The 13,999-nt window shown below is 37.0% G+C and overlaps 1 protein-coding gene across 22 annotated transcripts in view; it reads right to left on the reverse strand.

Moving 5' to 3' along the window:
* The window catches only part of GPHN (gephyrin), a 297,276-nt gene that overhangs the window by 10,394 nt on the left and 272,883 nt on the right, over positions 1–13,999 (reverse strand). For 11 of the 22 annotated variants that reach the window (XM_027708552.1, XM_027708583.1, XM_027708509.1 and 8 more), the window contains 2 exons: positions 11,126–11,197; positions 489–576 (listed from right to left, as the gene is read on the reverse strand). In XM_027708552.1, coding sequence (XP_027564353.1) covers positions 489–576; positions 11,126–11,197 — 160 coding nt within the window. The remainder of the gene's footprint in view (positions 1–488; positions 577–11,125; positions 11,198–13,999) is intronic. The other 11 variants (XM_027708654.1, XM_027708646.1, XM_027708641.1 and 8 more) reach the window with 1 other exon arrangement.

Here is a 13,999-nt window from a genome sequence, read left to right on the forward strand (position 1 = left end):
TCAGGTGCAAAATGTGCTAAAACTATTTTTGTAGTTTTTGGCATATTCAGGAAACAGGTGTGCTGAGTAAAAAAGAGCTTTTTATATACTCAGGTTGCTTTTCCAAGTACTTTTAAAGTATCTTAATTCAATCTACATTTTACCTACTCTAAGAACAAAAAGAAGTCTGTTGCCTGCATGTGCTATTAACCAAGCACCTTCCTCATCAAAACTACACAAATCATTCCTTAAATAAAAACACATTTGTAAATCACATTAAGAATTAAAATCTTCTCTGTTGTACTGTGTCTACTATAGTACAGTAACAAGAACAAAGGGAACAAGGATAGCATTGAAGACTATTTTCTTAATTAATTCACATATAAGTGTTCCAAGAAAAGTAGGATCCCTTTTTAATAAACATTACACAAAGGCAGTAGCTCTGATGACAGACTCCGGCTTGAAATTCTTACATATATTGTAGCAAGTCATACTTAAATTTAGCATACCTTTTCCCCCATGGATACGCCTCCTGATGTAATGATCACATCAGCACGGCTGATACCCTCATTCAGTGCATTCAGTAAATCATCTGGGCTACAGAAAAGAACAGGCAATCAGATTAGTGGCATGGAACTATTATGAGTTGTAATGTAAATGAGTGTCTGTGTGCACACATACAGATGCATTTATACACGTGTCTTAGGAAAGAGATACTGGCTCTAGAATAATACAAGATATTTTCCTTCTTAAGGCTCCACACTGTTCAATTGAAGTCAAGAACTGCAATCTCATTCAGTGAACGCCACACCGTTTGGCACCTTTTTGTCTAGGAGCTTTGCAACAGGAACAGTGGGATACTTTAGATCAGGACTGAAGAGTGCTAATACAAGTGTCTAAGAGTATTCAATTGGCACAGTAGGTAGCAATACAAATGATGATTTAGATGAACTGACAGGGCTATATAAAGGGACTTGACATATGAAAATTACTGGCCACCAAGCAGCCTGCAGTACTACCTGTCTAGCTTACTTGATATGTGCAAAAATGGGGAAAGGCTCCACTTCAAACTTCTACCACCGAAAGAATGGGAGTAAGTCCTTTGTTTATCTTCTCTGTTAGAGGGCTGTGCAGCAAATTCAGCTGTACACTCACTTCATCTTGAAAAAGCACAATCCATCCTGTTCAGGAGTCTATTCACCTTCATGAAAAACAGTGTAAGGGGAGCTATGATGATCCTCCATACAAAGAGTATAACTATGAAGGTGAAGGATGTTGGTGTCCTAACTCCTTTCTATTTTAGATCTAAATGGGAAACTTTGAACTGGGCATTAGACATCTAAGAGCAGTACTGATGCTAATACAGAGGTTCAAGGCACGCAGTGGAGAAACTCAGTAATATAACTCACACAAGGCCAAAGGAATCCAAAGGAATTTCCATTTTATTAAATGTGTACTTTGCATTTAACGTTTGTGAACGACCAGAAGTTGACCAATTGCTATGACCGCGTGTAATGTTTCTTCAACAGTATGTTTTCACTTCAATGATCCTGAACATTTTTCATGAGAGGCTGTTCCTACTTAGAATGCAATTGAAAGAATGGGCAATAATGCTAGTGACTGTATGAAGGACTTCACCTGGAATACAGCATCTCAGATAAATGGCACACTACAATTACAAAATGTCATTATGGGTTATCAAGGCTTTGCGGGCTGAAAATAGCATGTGGGCTATCCTTCTAGAACTTTGTCTATATTTCACTAAAAGTAGAACCACTGCAGTTGTTTTGGAGTTTGATCTCAAAATAGTAAAACTAGAAATATTATGCAAGTCCTAGTTGACCTTTTACAGACTAGCAGAAATTGTATGTTTCAAAAGGTCTCAAAAAGAAAAATTCTTTCTTCTGAGCATCCTTTCTTTGCCCATGGTTTAGTGAAATGTAAGCAGCAGTTAGCATGTCATGGTGCTCTGTGCACTACAATTTATGTGACACAAGAATGACTGCACTCCCTCACTGAGTAGATATCTTAAGTGCATGCAACTCTGCACACTCCTCATCTCACTAGAAGCCCTCAGGTGTCCTCTACCCTGGTTATGCCTTACAGGTAGAAAGACTCAAGACCCTTTTCCCACTATGTCCAGTGACTGAAGCAGTATCCTCTTTGGCATGATAGTGTGGTTATCCTGCAAACTGTTATTATTTGTGTTGGGTTACATCCACTCTTTAGGGTCATATTGCTTTGTAAGAGGCAGGCAACAAGCTACAGCAGAAAGAAGAGCAGATTGCTGGTGCTATAGACTGTTATCAATAAGACAGAATTACACACTACCCCTTTTTTAAAGAGAACAGTGGCTGCAAATATTGTGGCATGCCATCATCACTGTTGTTTAGGGTACTGGGTATCTTGGATACTTTTAATGGCCTATAATGAATGGCTAAACTGTTTTCTTTGGGAGAAAACATAAAACATACAGACTCAAGCAAAACCATCTCCTTTATTCTTTAGGAAACAAAGACACTTTATCAGCTGCCCCTTCTGAAATCTTAAGATCATTTTCTCCAAAATGCAGCACAAATTATTGAAGGAAAGGAGAAAGAAGCAAGTCTGCTGTTGGCTACTGTCAGTATTTTCTTCAGAACCAATTCTTTCATGTCGATTGTCTAAGTATTATCTGTATGTAATAAGATACTGTTTCAGAATATTATGGAGTTTGTAATAGGAAGTCTCTCAAGGTATAAGTATTCCTTAATCCTTGCCAATGAGAGTGCAGATTGGAATGCAGCAAGGAATACATATTCATTGCACATACTGGCATTTCTTAAGCTCAACAGTCAGAGACTAATGCCACTATTACTAGCCTAAGACTGCTTTCAGTACATTTTACTTTCATGTCTATCTCATATTGGCCTTAGCCACCAATGTGCTTGTAACAAATGTGGATAGAGCCTTTCCCAAATCTTCGTTCGCGAAGCCTAGCCATGATGATGAATGTCATTTAGTGTCCACATGTCCTGTCCATTGGTCACTTAGTGTAGCATGGCTTGGGTAAAGGGGGGTAAAAGGAGCTGGCACTTATTAGGTGGTGATGGAGTTGAGGACCTTATCTGGAGCTTGCCCCAGGCTGGTTCTTTCATTTTATCTTGTTAAATTATTTCGAAGTTATTCATAGGTAGCAAGACCACCTGTCTGTGGACACGCTAATTCTGGATTATGAAGTGTGCTTGCTTTTCGTTGTGGTTTGAGAATAATAGAAGGAAAGTAAAAAGCAAACAAGTATATATTTAACTGTTGTTAAAGTTAAATAGAATGGAAGTGCTGCTACTTACATCCTGAACTTATCTATGTGTTTGTATATTATAAAACTACTTAACAAAGAAAAAAAGAAATTAAACTTTCCTCCCCCCCCTGAAAATAAGCCCAAACTCAAACCAGATGAGGACTCCTATTCTCACCTTTCTTTATGAGGGTAGCATATCACTGGAGTAGTTCATCATTCAGTTTTTTATTACATCACGTAAAAAGTTGAATATTACTGGACTTGGTACATTTTTTAGCATTTCCAGTAAATGATCTGTATAATATACCCTTTTCTTTATCATCTGCATAATGCAAGACATTTAAAAATTCTACCCCTAAAACTTTATCAAACTAATAGCACTGCATATCATTTTTAGATAGTTGCAAAATGCATTTAATTCTTCCAAAACAAAAGATGTGATAGAAATTTTGTTGTAATAAACTGAATGATTATGTTAGTTTGATTTTTATTCTGAAGAAAGGAGACATTTACAGAATTCCCTCCCTTATATTTGTTCTTTTTGCCATTTTTGGCAGCCTCCGTTTTGTCACTCAGGTCTGCCTGACTTTATGAGGTACTTCAGGCTGGTAGTTTCATGACTCTGCAATTAGCACGAAGCACTCCTTATAGGAGTCATCTGTTGCAATCTTCAATCAACACTGTATAAACATTTTCATTTCCTTCAGTGGATTTAATGCAGTTATTGCTCAAATTGCATATTAACACTAATTTGATATAATCACATAACAAGATACTATTTGTTTCATTTGTTGTGTAACAGTGAGCAGCTTCTCCTTTGGATTGACATGGAAAGGGAATAAATAATGAAAAACAATAAAATTCTGAAAGAATAGACAAGATAACTTTGGCATCTGAGCATAACACAACATGATAGTTCTAAATGGCATGTGACAAATCACCATGAAGCTGAGAAATAACAGTGTCTGAGCAGGTACAAATCAGAAGCTGTATTCTGAAGCCCTAGACATTGCTAGGGGCAGGATACTGGACTAGCTAGACTAATGGTCTAATTTACCATGATAAATCCTTTAAAATGTCTTGTCAAAGTGCTATTCTTGGATTTTTTTCCTTCATGGACAGAACTGTAATAGGTGCTCAAATATAATGGTAAATACTTTAATCAATGTAAAGTAGATTTTGATGGGAAGTCTCATTTCCAGATGGGAAAACTATTCTGTTTCATTTGGTGATTTTCAAAGTCAGAGTGACATTGTGCACAAAAAGGAAGTGTGCTTATCTAACATGCTGCAACTTTAAAAAAGTTATACTCTCTATGTTTCAGATCACATCTGAGCATCTTCTGTAAATACCTCGAAGTATTTATTCTATATTCTATAGTATTTATTCTATTTGTTCTATAAGGACTGCATAGAGTTTATGAAACTATTCGTATAGATAAATAAGGACAAATCCAAACTTTCTCTAAACATCTAGAGCAGATTGTGTCTGCAGAAATATTATGTGTACTGTACATACCTTTTTTAAACTGCAGACATAATAATTTGTATAAAGAGTGCATGTATTTTTAAGTATATCTTTATATTCTCTGCTAATTTTGCTAGTTTGATAAACAGAGTATCTACTTTACTATCACAATTTCCTGACCCTCTTTGTTCAGTTTCATGGAACAGAATGAGCATTACAATCTGGAAATTAGTTGGAAGGTAACTTGTATAATGGCAGCAGCATGCATCCAGTAAGCAGATGCATGACATTGCAGTTGACATGCCACCTGATTTCATTAATTTCAAGAGAGGACTTGCAGGATGGCAATATAGCAGAACAGGGACACCTTATGGTTTCATAAAAAATTCTGATTATCAAAGCTACTTTGCGGAAAACTTATGCAACATTTGATTACTGAGCCTTTGAACTGAAAAGATACACAGGAAAGCTTAAGAGCTTGAACAAGAAAATAATGCAAGCCTCATTAAAATACACATCAGCCATGTAGATTTTTTCCTTTTCACTCTCAAAAGAAATAGCTATGTTAGAGTAAAGACCAAAGAATCCTCTATGTTTTAAGTGCCATTTTGAAGTACCCTAAATTACAGTGTAATTTTCTCTTTCAAATAGAAATCAACATCTGTTAATTCACTTTAGTTGATCCTATTGTTGTGCTTCACTGTCATTAATTATAAATCTGTCAGCTTTTCCTGTGATACAACCCTTAACAGCAGAAGTTTGATACATGAAATTAAACTTCTCAGTTTTAAACTTTAATTTAGAAAACAAATAACAGCAAATGGTGTTCTGCATCACCTACCATTCTGGAATAAAACGAGCGATCCCTGTTAAAATTGAACTGCAACCTTTAGTTAGGACTGACTTATGAAGCCATTGTCACAGTACAAAATCATAGTTCATTACTAATTTCCAGGACCATTTCCATCATGTTCTTTGCCACAGTACTCTCATTCATTCAAATTGACCTCATTACCTGACAGTCATTTCCAGTCCTTGCTGTCCATTGTCATATACAGCTATTACTATTGGGTGGCTAATCAAAACACTTGTGATTTTTGTATTTTCCTATGCAGCCAGCCTGGGTTTTTATATACATAGGTCTTCTGGAAACCCGTACTTGCAAAATTTGTGCATGCAAACCATCACAGTTAGCACCTTAAAACTGTGTGCTTTACAGATATATTGGACACGGACACAGAAAGATACACATGCACCATAATGCACCAGATGCATGCAGAAGTGTCTATTGTGAGTTCAAAAGCTCAAAAGCAGACCTGGGCAACCTTTCTTGCCTACTGTTTTACTTTATTTGAAAGTATCTCAAGTATTTCAGTTATATGCTGAAAGATATGATCCTTCATAGATTCAGAGATGCTACAGATTCCTGGACACACAGTGAAAACTGAAGTGCTAGCAGTGATCCTACATCAATCACACCAAAAACCGAAGTAGACCAGCTGCTCCTCAAAACTACAGTAGTTAACTGTAAACTTCAAAAGACTATGTGCCATCTGGAGGTGCCCTGAGTTCAGCACATTCTGGCCATGTCCCCACAAACTGAGGACAGTGGTTTGTATTAGTTTTTGTCTTATGAGATCTCTTTTCTGCTAAACAGGAGGCCCTAAAGAAGAAAAGGTTTAACTGAGGTACAAGGACCTGCCAGAAATTCCCCTTACATGCAAAGATTCCTTTCAAGCTTCTAGTTTGACATCAGAAAAAAACCCTCCACCTCCAAAAAACCAAGGAATTTACCAAAGAAAAACTTCTGCCAAATAACCAAGAGACTGTACTTATTGTACTCATATAGAGATCTCATCATGCTCAATGACATTTCTTTTTGAGGAAAGATGGGATAGGGATTTGATCTTTTATGATTAACTCTCATTTTTCTTCTTCTGCTCATCCAGTTGAGGTGACAGATTTCAAACTGAATAGATAAATGCAGCTAGGCATAAAGACAAAGTCTGTCACCCACTTCTCACCTCATGGCCAAGAGCAATATTTTACATATCAGTAATTTGCAGGATGCAGAATGGTGAATAGATGCCATATTAGGTTTAGCCAACTAAAATCCAACTTCTGTAGAATGTAATACTGAATGTAAATCGATGAATATATTTCAATAAATGTAATTCAATGAATGAATATTTGAATGCAATAGGAATTCCGTGTTTTGACTAGTATGGGTTCTGAACGAAGAACAAAATCCAATTTTGATGGTGTACGTAGTAATATACGGACACTCTTGTGAAACTGTATTTGTTTCAAAATTCTCAAGTGTATTTCATCACGTTCTCATAATGTTTCTTCCTTCTACCTTCTGTGGTATTTCCCTGGATCACTTTGAATAGATGCAATGTTTTCCCTAGGAATATAGGTCAGCTTGTGAGGAAAGCTGGAATAATTACAGCAGCTTTTGGCTTGTTCAACATGACTGTGTAAGTTTTGTCTATTTGATAGCAACATAAAAGAGTCTGTCTTCGGTACTTTTTGCTGCTCCTTTAATTGTTGCTGCTATAAATAAGAATGATATTTGCAGAGTATTCTTTTTTATGTTACATTTATGAACTCAAGAGATTTTGCTTAGAGGTCTTCATTGGAGGTCTTCAACTCTTTTGCTGACGTTACCATGAGATCTGTCTAGTGCTTCAATGTTTTCTCTGTATCTGGATAACATCTTTTTCTCCATTGTTTCCATTAACTGTTTCAGAAAACTCCCACTCATATATATGCCAGAATGACAAAAGACCGGGGAGATCAGAAAAAGAGATAGCCATGGGAATGCTACAGGAAAAAGTCTCATGCTGTAGAATCTAGGTTTTATGTACTATGGAGCACATTCCTACACGAAGGGTCCTGTATCACATTCTTGTCTGCTACTTGCGTATATTCATCTGCAAACATTTGCTTTTGAACTGTAGTGAATTTTTCCACCAGTGCTGAAAGAACAGGACCAAAGCTTTGATAACAGTCATCTTCAGGTGCTGTGCTGTCGTAGTAACCCATGAGCACTTTATTCACTCTAAATCCAGGATAGTGTATGTCTCCTTTAAATGTAAGAAGCAGCCTGAGAACTGCTGGTTTCTACTAATTAAAAAATTATCTCTGGCTATTTTACTGTCTGAGGACAATGAACCTTATCACTATACTTACCAGAAATCCATTAGTTTTTCCAATAAATTGCATGGGACTACACTGATAAAGATTTTTATTTTATCTTCCTTCTTACAAAGGAAGTAAATCAATATGGATTCATTGAAAAGTTTGCACTTTTGGAATGGAAAATATTCAACAGTTGTAGCTGGGTTGTAACAATATAACTGAAGATTACACCACACAATACAATAATCAATGTCAAAGACATGTCAGTGCACTGCTGAGTCTGAAGGGTAATTGTGGTTCTCCAATTATTTCACTCATGAAATATGAGAATTGGCTTATACTGATGTCCTAGTTAGAGCAGCCGGGAGACTGAAATAACTGAAGTTAAAATAATATGATGGATGTAATTAGTGGCAGTCATTTATGTAAAGCAAATAGTATTGCTTTATGCCAAATTTATTGCCAAATCTGACATATGGTAAAATGGTATTGTTACCATGTAATTTCTTACCATTTCATTTTAATTTAGCCTCAATTGTAAGTAAGAGTAAATTTTAAATAAATTTGAAGTGAATTTTAAGAAAATTCATCCCCCATGTAAACTAGTGTAACTGCTACTGGACTACAATATAGATGTCTCTATGACAGGTAGAAATGGAGTCCCTAAAAGCAATGCCTCAAAATGAAGGCTTTCTTTAGAAAGCTCTACCTTTTACACAACCATAACTTAGCCACATGAAAAAATGTCTGTCTCCAGGAGAAAAATGACTTGGAAGCCACAGGTCAGAGACAATATACAAAGACCTTTTAAAATTCCCTGTCATCAGCTGTGTCCTAAAACAAACAGCTATTTTTTAGAAAATGTGAAATGAAATAATGACATTGATTTTTGTTTATTGAAATATACAAGTTTCCCAAGAAGAGTAAACTACAGTATTAGAAATTAATGAAGAGAAGGAACTGAGAAACTTAGCCTGTTTGAGACCAGCAACTCAACTGGCCAAAATAGCCCCATGCAGTGCTACAGGCTTCCAGAGTGGCTGGAAAGTGGCCCAGCAGAAAAGGACCTGGGGGTGCTGGTCAACAGCCATCTGAACATGATCCAGCAGTGTGCCCAGGTGGCCAAGAAGGCCAATGGCATCCTGGCCTGTATCAGCAATAGTGTGGCCAGCAGGAATCAGCAATAGTGTGGCCAGCAGGACCAGGGCAGTAATTGTCTGAGGCCACGCCTCAAGTCCTGTGTTCAGTTCTGGGCCCCTCACTACAAGAAGGACATTGAGGTGCTGGTGTGTGGCCAGAGAAGGGCAATGGAGCTGGTGAAGGGTCTGAAGCAAAGCCCTATGAGGAGTGGCTGAGGAAGCTCCAGTTCTTTAGCCTGGAGAGAAAGAGGCTCAGGGGAGCCCTATCACTCTCTACAACTACCTGAAGGAGGTTGTAGCCAGGTGGGGGTTGGTCTCTTCTCCCAGGAAACCAGTAACAGGACAAGAGGCCATTGTCTTAAGCTGTACCAGGGGAGGTTCAGGTTGGACATTAGGAAGAAATTCTTCACAGAAAGGATGATTAGATTTTGGAATGGGCTGCCCAGGGAGCTGGTGGAATCACTGTCCCTGGACATGTTTAAGGAAAGACTGGATGTTGCACGTAGTGCCAGGGTCTAGTTGATATGGTGATGTTCTGTGATAGGTTGGATGATCCCAGAGGTCTTTTCCAACCTAATTGATTCTGTGATTCTGTAATTTTTTTGACAGCTGTTAATCAATGGAAGGAAATTTCATTTGTCTGTACAATACTGGACTCTATTCCTTAAAGTACAAAGATGTTTTTAGTGTAAGAAAATGCCCATTGCATCTTTTTGTGCTTTGGGAGCCGAAGCATTTTCTTATTGCTCATGCTCTGGGTAGCAAGGCTTATTTTTAGGGGCTGTTTTTGATTGATGCTTGACCCAGCACTGCTTAGAAGAGCCAGAAGGCTCACTTAATGTTTCAGGCTGCTACCAATGATGTGTGAATTGACTTGCATGAGAAATTTCAAGTTGGTCACCTGCTGGTAAATTCCAGCTTCTAAGCAATTTCAGATAACGCAGACAGTCTACATCATGTTCTTCACATTAATCTAAAACGTTTTAAAGACTACAGGTTCTTTTAAATTAATTGCAATTAAGTTTTTTGGGATGTGTAGAGTATAGCAAAAGATTCGAGTGGGTTGATCTCTAGACAATTTCATGAGGAAAACCTAGATTTATGACAACCTGGCTTCAGTGTGAACAACCAATTGTTAAACAAGAACCAGTTTTTTGAGAGCTAAGGATATAGCAGATGGATTCAGTAACGAGAACAGAAACTTGTTTTTACAGCATGCAAAGTGAACGTTAAGCTATAAGCCAGTCTTCCAACCTTGTTATAAAAATAGGTCCACTTACCCCAGTGAGGATCCTCATGTTTAAATTTTCAGGCACTAGGCTTCTATAGGATTTTCATTACTTTTCTACCTATTTTTAATTCCTACAAGAATGAAACTGTAGAAACTTTTTTTTCCTGTTTATTAATGGAGGAAACAACAGGTGGTTTACTTTCCCTCTGTTATCACTCCTGCCCCTTTGGCCTGTCTGTGTTAGAGGGCAAGGTCTGTAAATTAATCTATATTATTAACCATCTCCCTAAATAAGACGTGTTATATAATTGTACATGTATTTTGGAAAAAATGCATAGTGGATAGTTTAGAGATTTCATGAATATTCCAGTTAGCCTGCTTTAGAGACGATCAGCATAGTAGTGGAAAACGAAGTCTGAGTATCATAGAATCGCAAAATATCCTGAGTTGGAAGGGACCCACGAGGATCATTGAAGTCCAACTCTTGCTATGACTGAAGTCATAACAGTGACTTCCCTGGAGTTGTACTCCACTACTACCTTTAAACAGCTTTTTTCCTAATTTGCTCTATTTTTAGAAAGGAAAAGTCTTGGTGGATAAAGATGTTTGCTGCTACTGACGAGTAATGTAAACATTCTTGATACTAACAGAATTTAAAATTTTTCAATATCATGGAGCCATGTAAGTCTACAGTGCACTGGTGCATAAGAACTTAACTGACAAGGCAGTGTTACTTAATGGACAGAATAAAACACCATTTGCTTCTGTATGGCAACCATTGGTAGAATCCATGCTCCAAGCTCTGCACTGACAGACACCCAGCTGAGCCTGTCTGTGAGCATGCATGTGCCTCAACGTCCCAAGTGTTTTAAAAACAGTGCTCACCAATCTGGTAGGCCTGTCTCCGCAGTGTTCTGGAAGCTCTGTGTCCCTTCTTCTTTAAAAACATCTGGCTTCCTGAGGGTAAAGGAAGCAGAAGGGGTATAATAAAGAGCCAGGGAAGGAGAGAGTCTCCTGGGGTCAAAGGGAAGCTCTGTGCCCAGCTGTGTCCCCTTGGTGGCTCTGAATATTCAAAATCCACCATGGGAAATGCTTCCTCTTTGCAAGACCAGCCAATGGGAGAGAAAGGGATTGCATGGGAACATATTTCTATTACAGTTTGGACAGGCTTCTCATAAGGATTGAAAAGTGAAGTTAAGGAAGGATTTAGGCTCAAATGGGCATGCCAATAATGCATAGTTCATTTTTCCTTGCAGAGTCTATGGAGAAATTTCTTTACTCTTTACTTCCAAACAACACAAAATGAAGTGTTAAACAACTTGACATTTTGGAAGGAGGATCACAGATAATGGGAAAATATTTGGAGATGGGCCCCACTGAAACATTTTTACTCACACTTTTAGCTTCTTATTCAGGAAATAGGTCTCAAGGCATAATACCTGTCACCTTCTTGACTACAAGGGGGAAAGAGCTATTTATCCTAATTTTATAACTCCATAGTCAATAAAGATGCCACTTCATTCATGAGAAGCTTCATACCCAGCAATCCTTTTGCAAGAGGCAGGATCAGAAAAAATGTCCAAAACTGAGAAAGTTACTCCTATCATGACCTTATGTTAAACAATTAATGTTTTGCTATGAATTCCCATTTTATGAAGGCAGCATTATTTTTTACATATCTTTCCTCCAAGTTAGTTTTACTGTAAAAAAACTATTTTTAGATAGTGCACTTTGTAACAGAAATATAAAATTAATAGAAATCTATGTTTTTATACTCTAAAATGTAGGACAATTAAATGTAACACATAAAAAATCTTCATTTGACATGAAGATATATAGATATACCTTTTTTAAAAAACTAAAATACGATATTAAAGATTGAAATGGACCATGTCATGAATCATCATTGTGCAACTCTTGAATCCATTTTTCTTATCAGCTGTCTGGACTGTTAACAACGAAGTCAACATTCCTCCCCAGTTCCCAGCCCAGACTCAGCTGTTCCTGCACAGAGCAGCTTCAGTCTGGCATTTCAAAGATCACTTCTGGGCACACACAAGTCCTGTCTGACTGCAGAATGAGAGGATAAGACTGGGTCAATGCCCCTGCACTACTGTTATAATGTTACACGTGCACAGGGTCATTGCTAACGTGAAATCTAAAATCCTCTTTTATCACCTTGTAAATCCCTGCCAAGCTTCTTCTCATATGTCATCACAGAAAGCGTCTGTGAGATCAGATGCATACTAATGTTGCTTGGAAGTCATGGAAAAATACTAAAACTATTCAGGTTATAAGTTCAGATATCCATTCCTTTCTGACAAGTTTCCCAAGACAGGCATTTCCTAAAATGGCTTCAGTCCCTCATTTGTTCTTCTATTCATTGCCAGAGAATAAAGTCAATCTTTATTTCTCAAAATAGGGTCACTGTGTCAGGAAGTGACTCAGAAAAGATTTTCAAGTTTCATAAATAATCCCACCTTCTGGTTTACTCATCAACACTATGGACAGCAGTTTCAAAAATCCAAACCTTTTTCCAGCTCTATTGTGTTATTTCTGCTGGCACTGGTCTTCTGAGTTTGTGCTTCTACATATTGTCCATTACTATAACATGAAAATTAACTTAATTTTCTGAAATAAGACTTAAGAGATTACTTGCAACCAGAGGAATTAATTTTCATTTTTATGACTTTTATTTAGGATAGTCTGAGAACCTTCCTGAACTTGCTTCTGTTTGAACTGTAAATATATATCCAATCTCACTTGGAAATGAGTATCTATCAAAGCATTTGATACAGTTTCCTAATTATTATTCTTGTTAAAATCGTTCTTTACTTACAGTCTGAATTAGTCTAACTTGAATATATAGGCATTGCTGCTGAAATAGAAACTTTATTCAGTTTATTCTCCATGTGGCTCAGTATTATTGGAATGTAATCAAGTCATCTTGTAAGAATATCCTGTTAAACTAAACAGCCTGAGTTCTAATACTTTGGAGTACACAGTCCATCTTTCAAGCATGTAAGAAATTCAATGGTTCTTGTCCTGGGAATACACAGGTAAGGTAAAAAACAATCTTCGAATTCTATAGGAGACAGCTCTTTATATATATGTTAGAATTTGTATTTAGACGATTCTCAAATCTTTTCCTAAATCTCTACTTCTCAGGATATAATCCTCCATCCTGTAAATTTTACTTACATTCTTCAGTCCTATATATGTGAATTCATACTTGGCTGTATTAACATTATACTTAAACCAGTTTTCTAACTGATTCCTATCACTGACACAGTGACCCATCTTCAATGTTCATCACTTCTATGATTGGTCTGTATCTACTGCCTTTATTAGTTTTAGTTATTTTCTTCTAGGGTATTAATAGTAAAATTTCAATCCTCAGAAATTTCTCAGTGACTTGGGAACCCAAATTCCTATATATACTCTAGGTATTAAGGAAGTCATTTAAGTGAATGGTATTTTGACCTCTAGAAGCTGAAGCTCTCTTGAAAACAGAACTTATGAGGAGAACTTATGTCTCCAAGTATATTTAAAATAGTTAATAAATGCCTCTAAAATAGGCCACAGTAAGTTTTCTTTCCCTCCAACAAATATATTCCCTCTGTTTTCAGACAGGATTTTCATAGTATTCTATCCTCTTTACTATTTGCTGTTTAGCATCATATTCTACTACTGGGCTGCAATTCTATAAATACTAATTCAGGAAGAAGTCCATGCTTGTGTTGAAGACAGTTAGGAAAA

This window comes from Neopelma chrysocephalum, unplaced genomic scaffold, assembly GCF_003984885.1.
Source record: "Neopelma chrysocephalum unplaced genomic scaffold, ASM398488v2 Primary Assembly neopelma1_24, whole genome shotgun sequence".
Taxonomy (NCBI): Eukaryota; Metazoa; Chordata; class Aves; order Passeriformes; family Pipridae; genus Neopelma; species Neopelma chrysocephalum.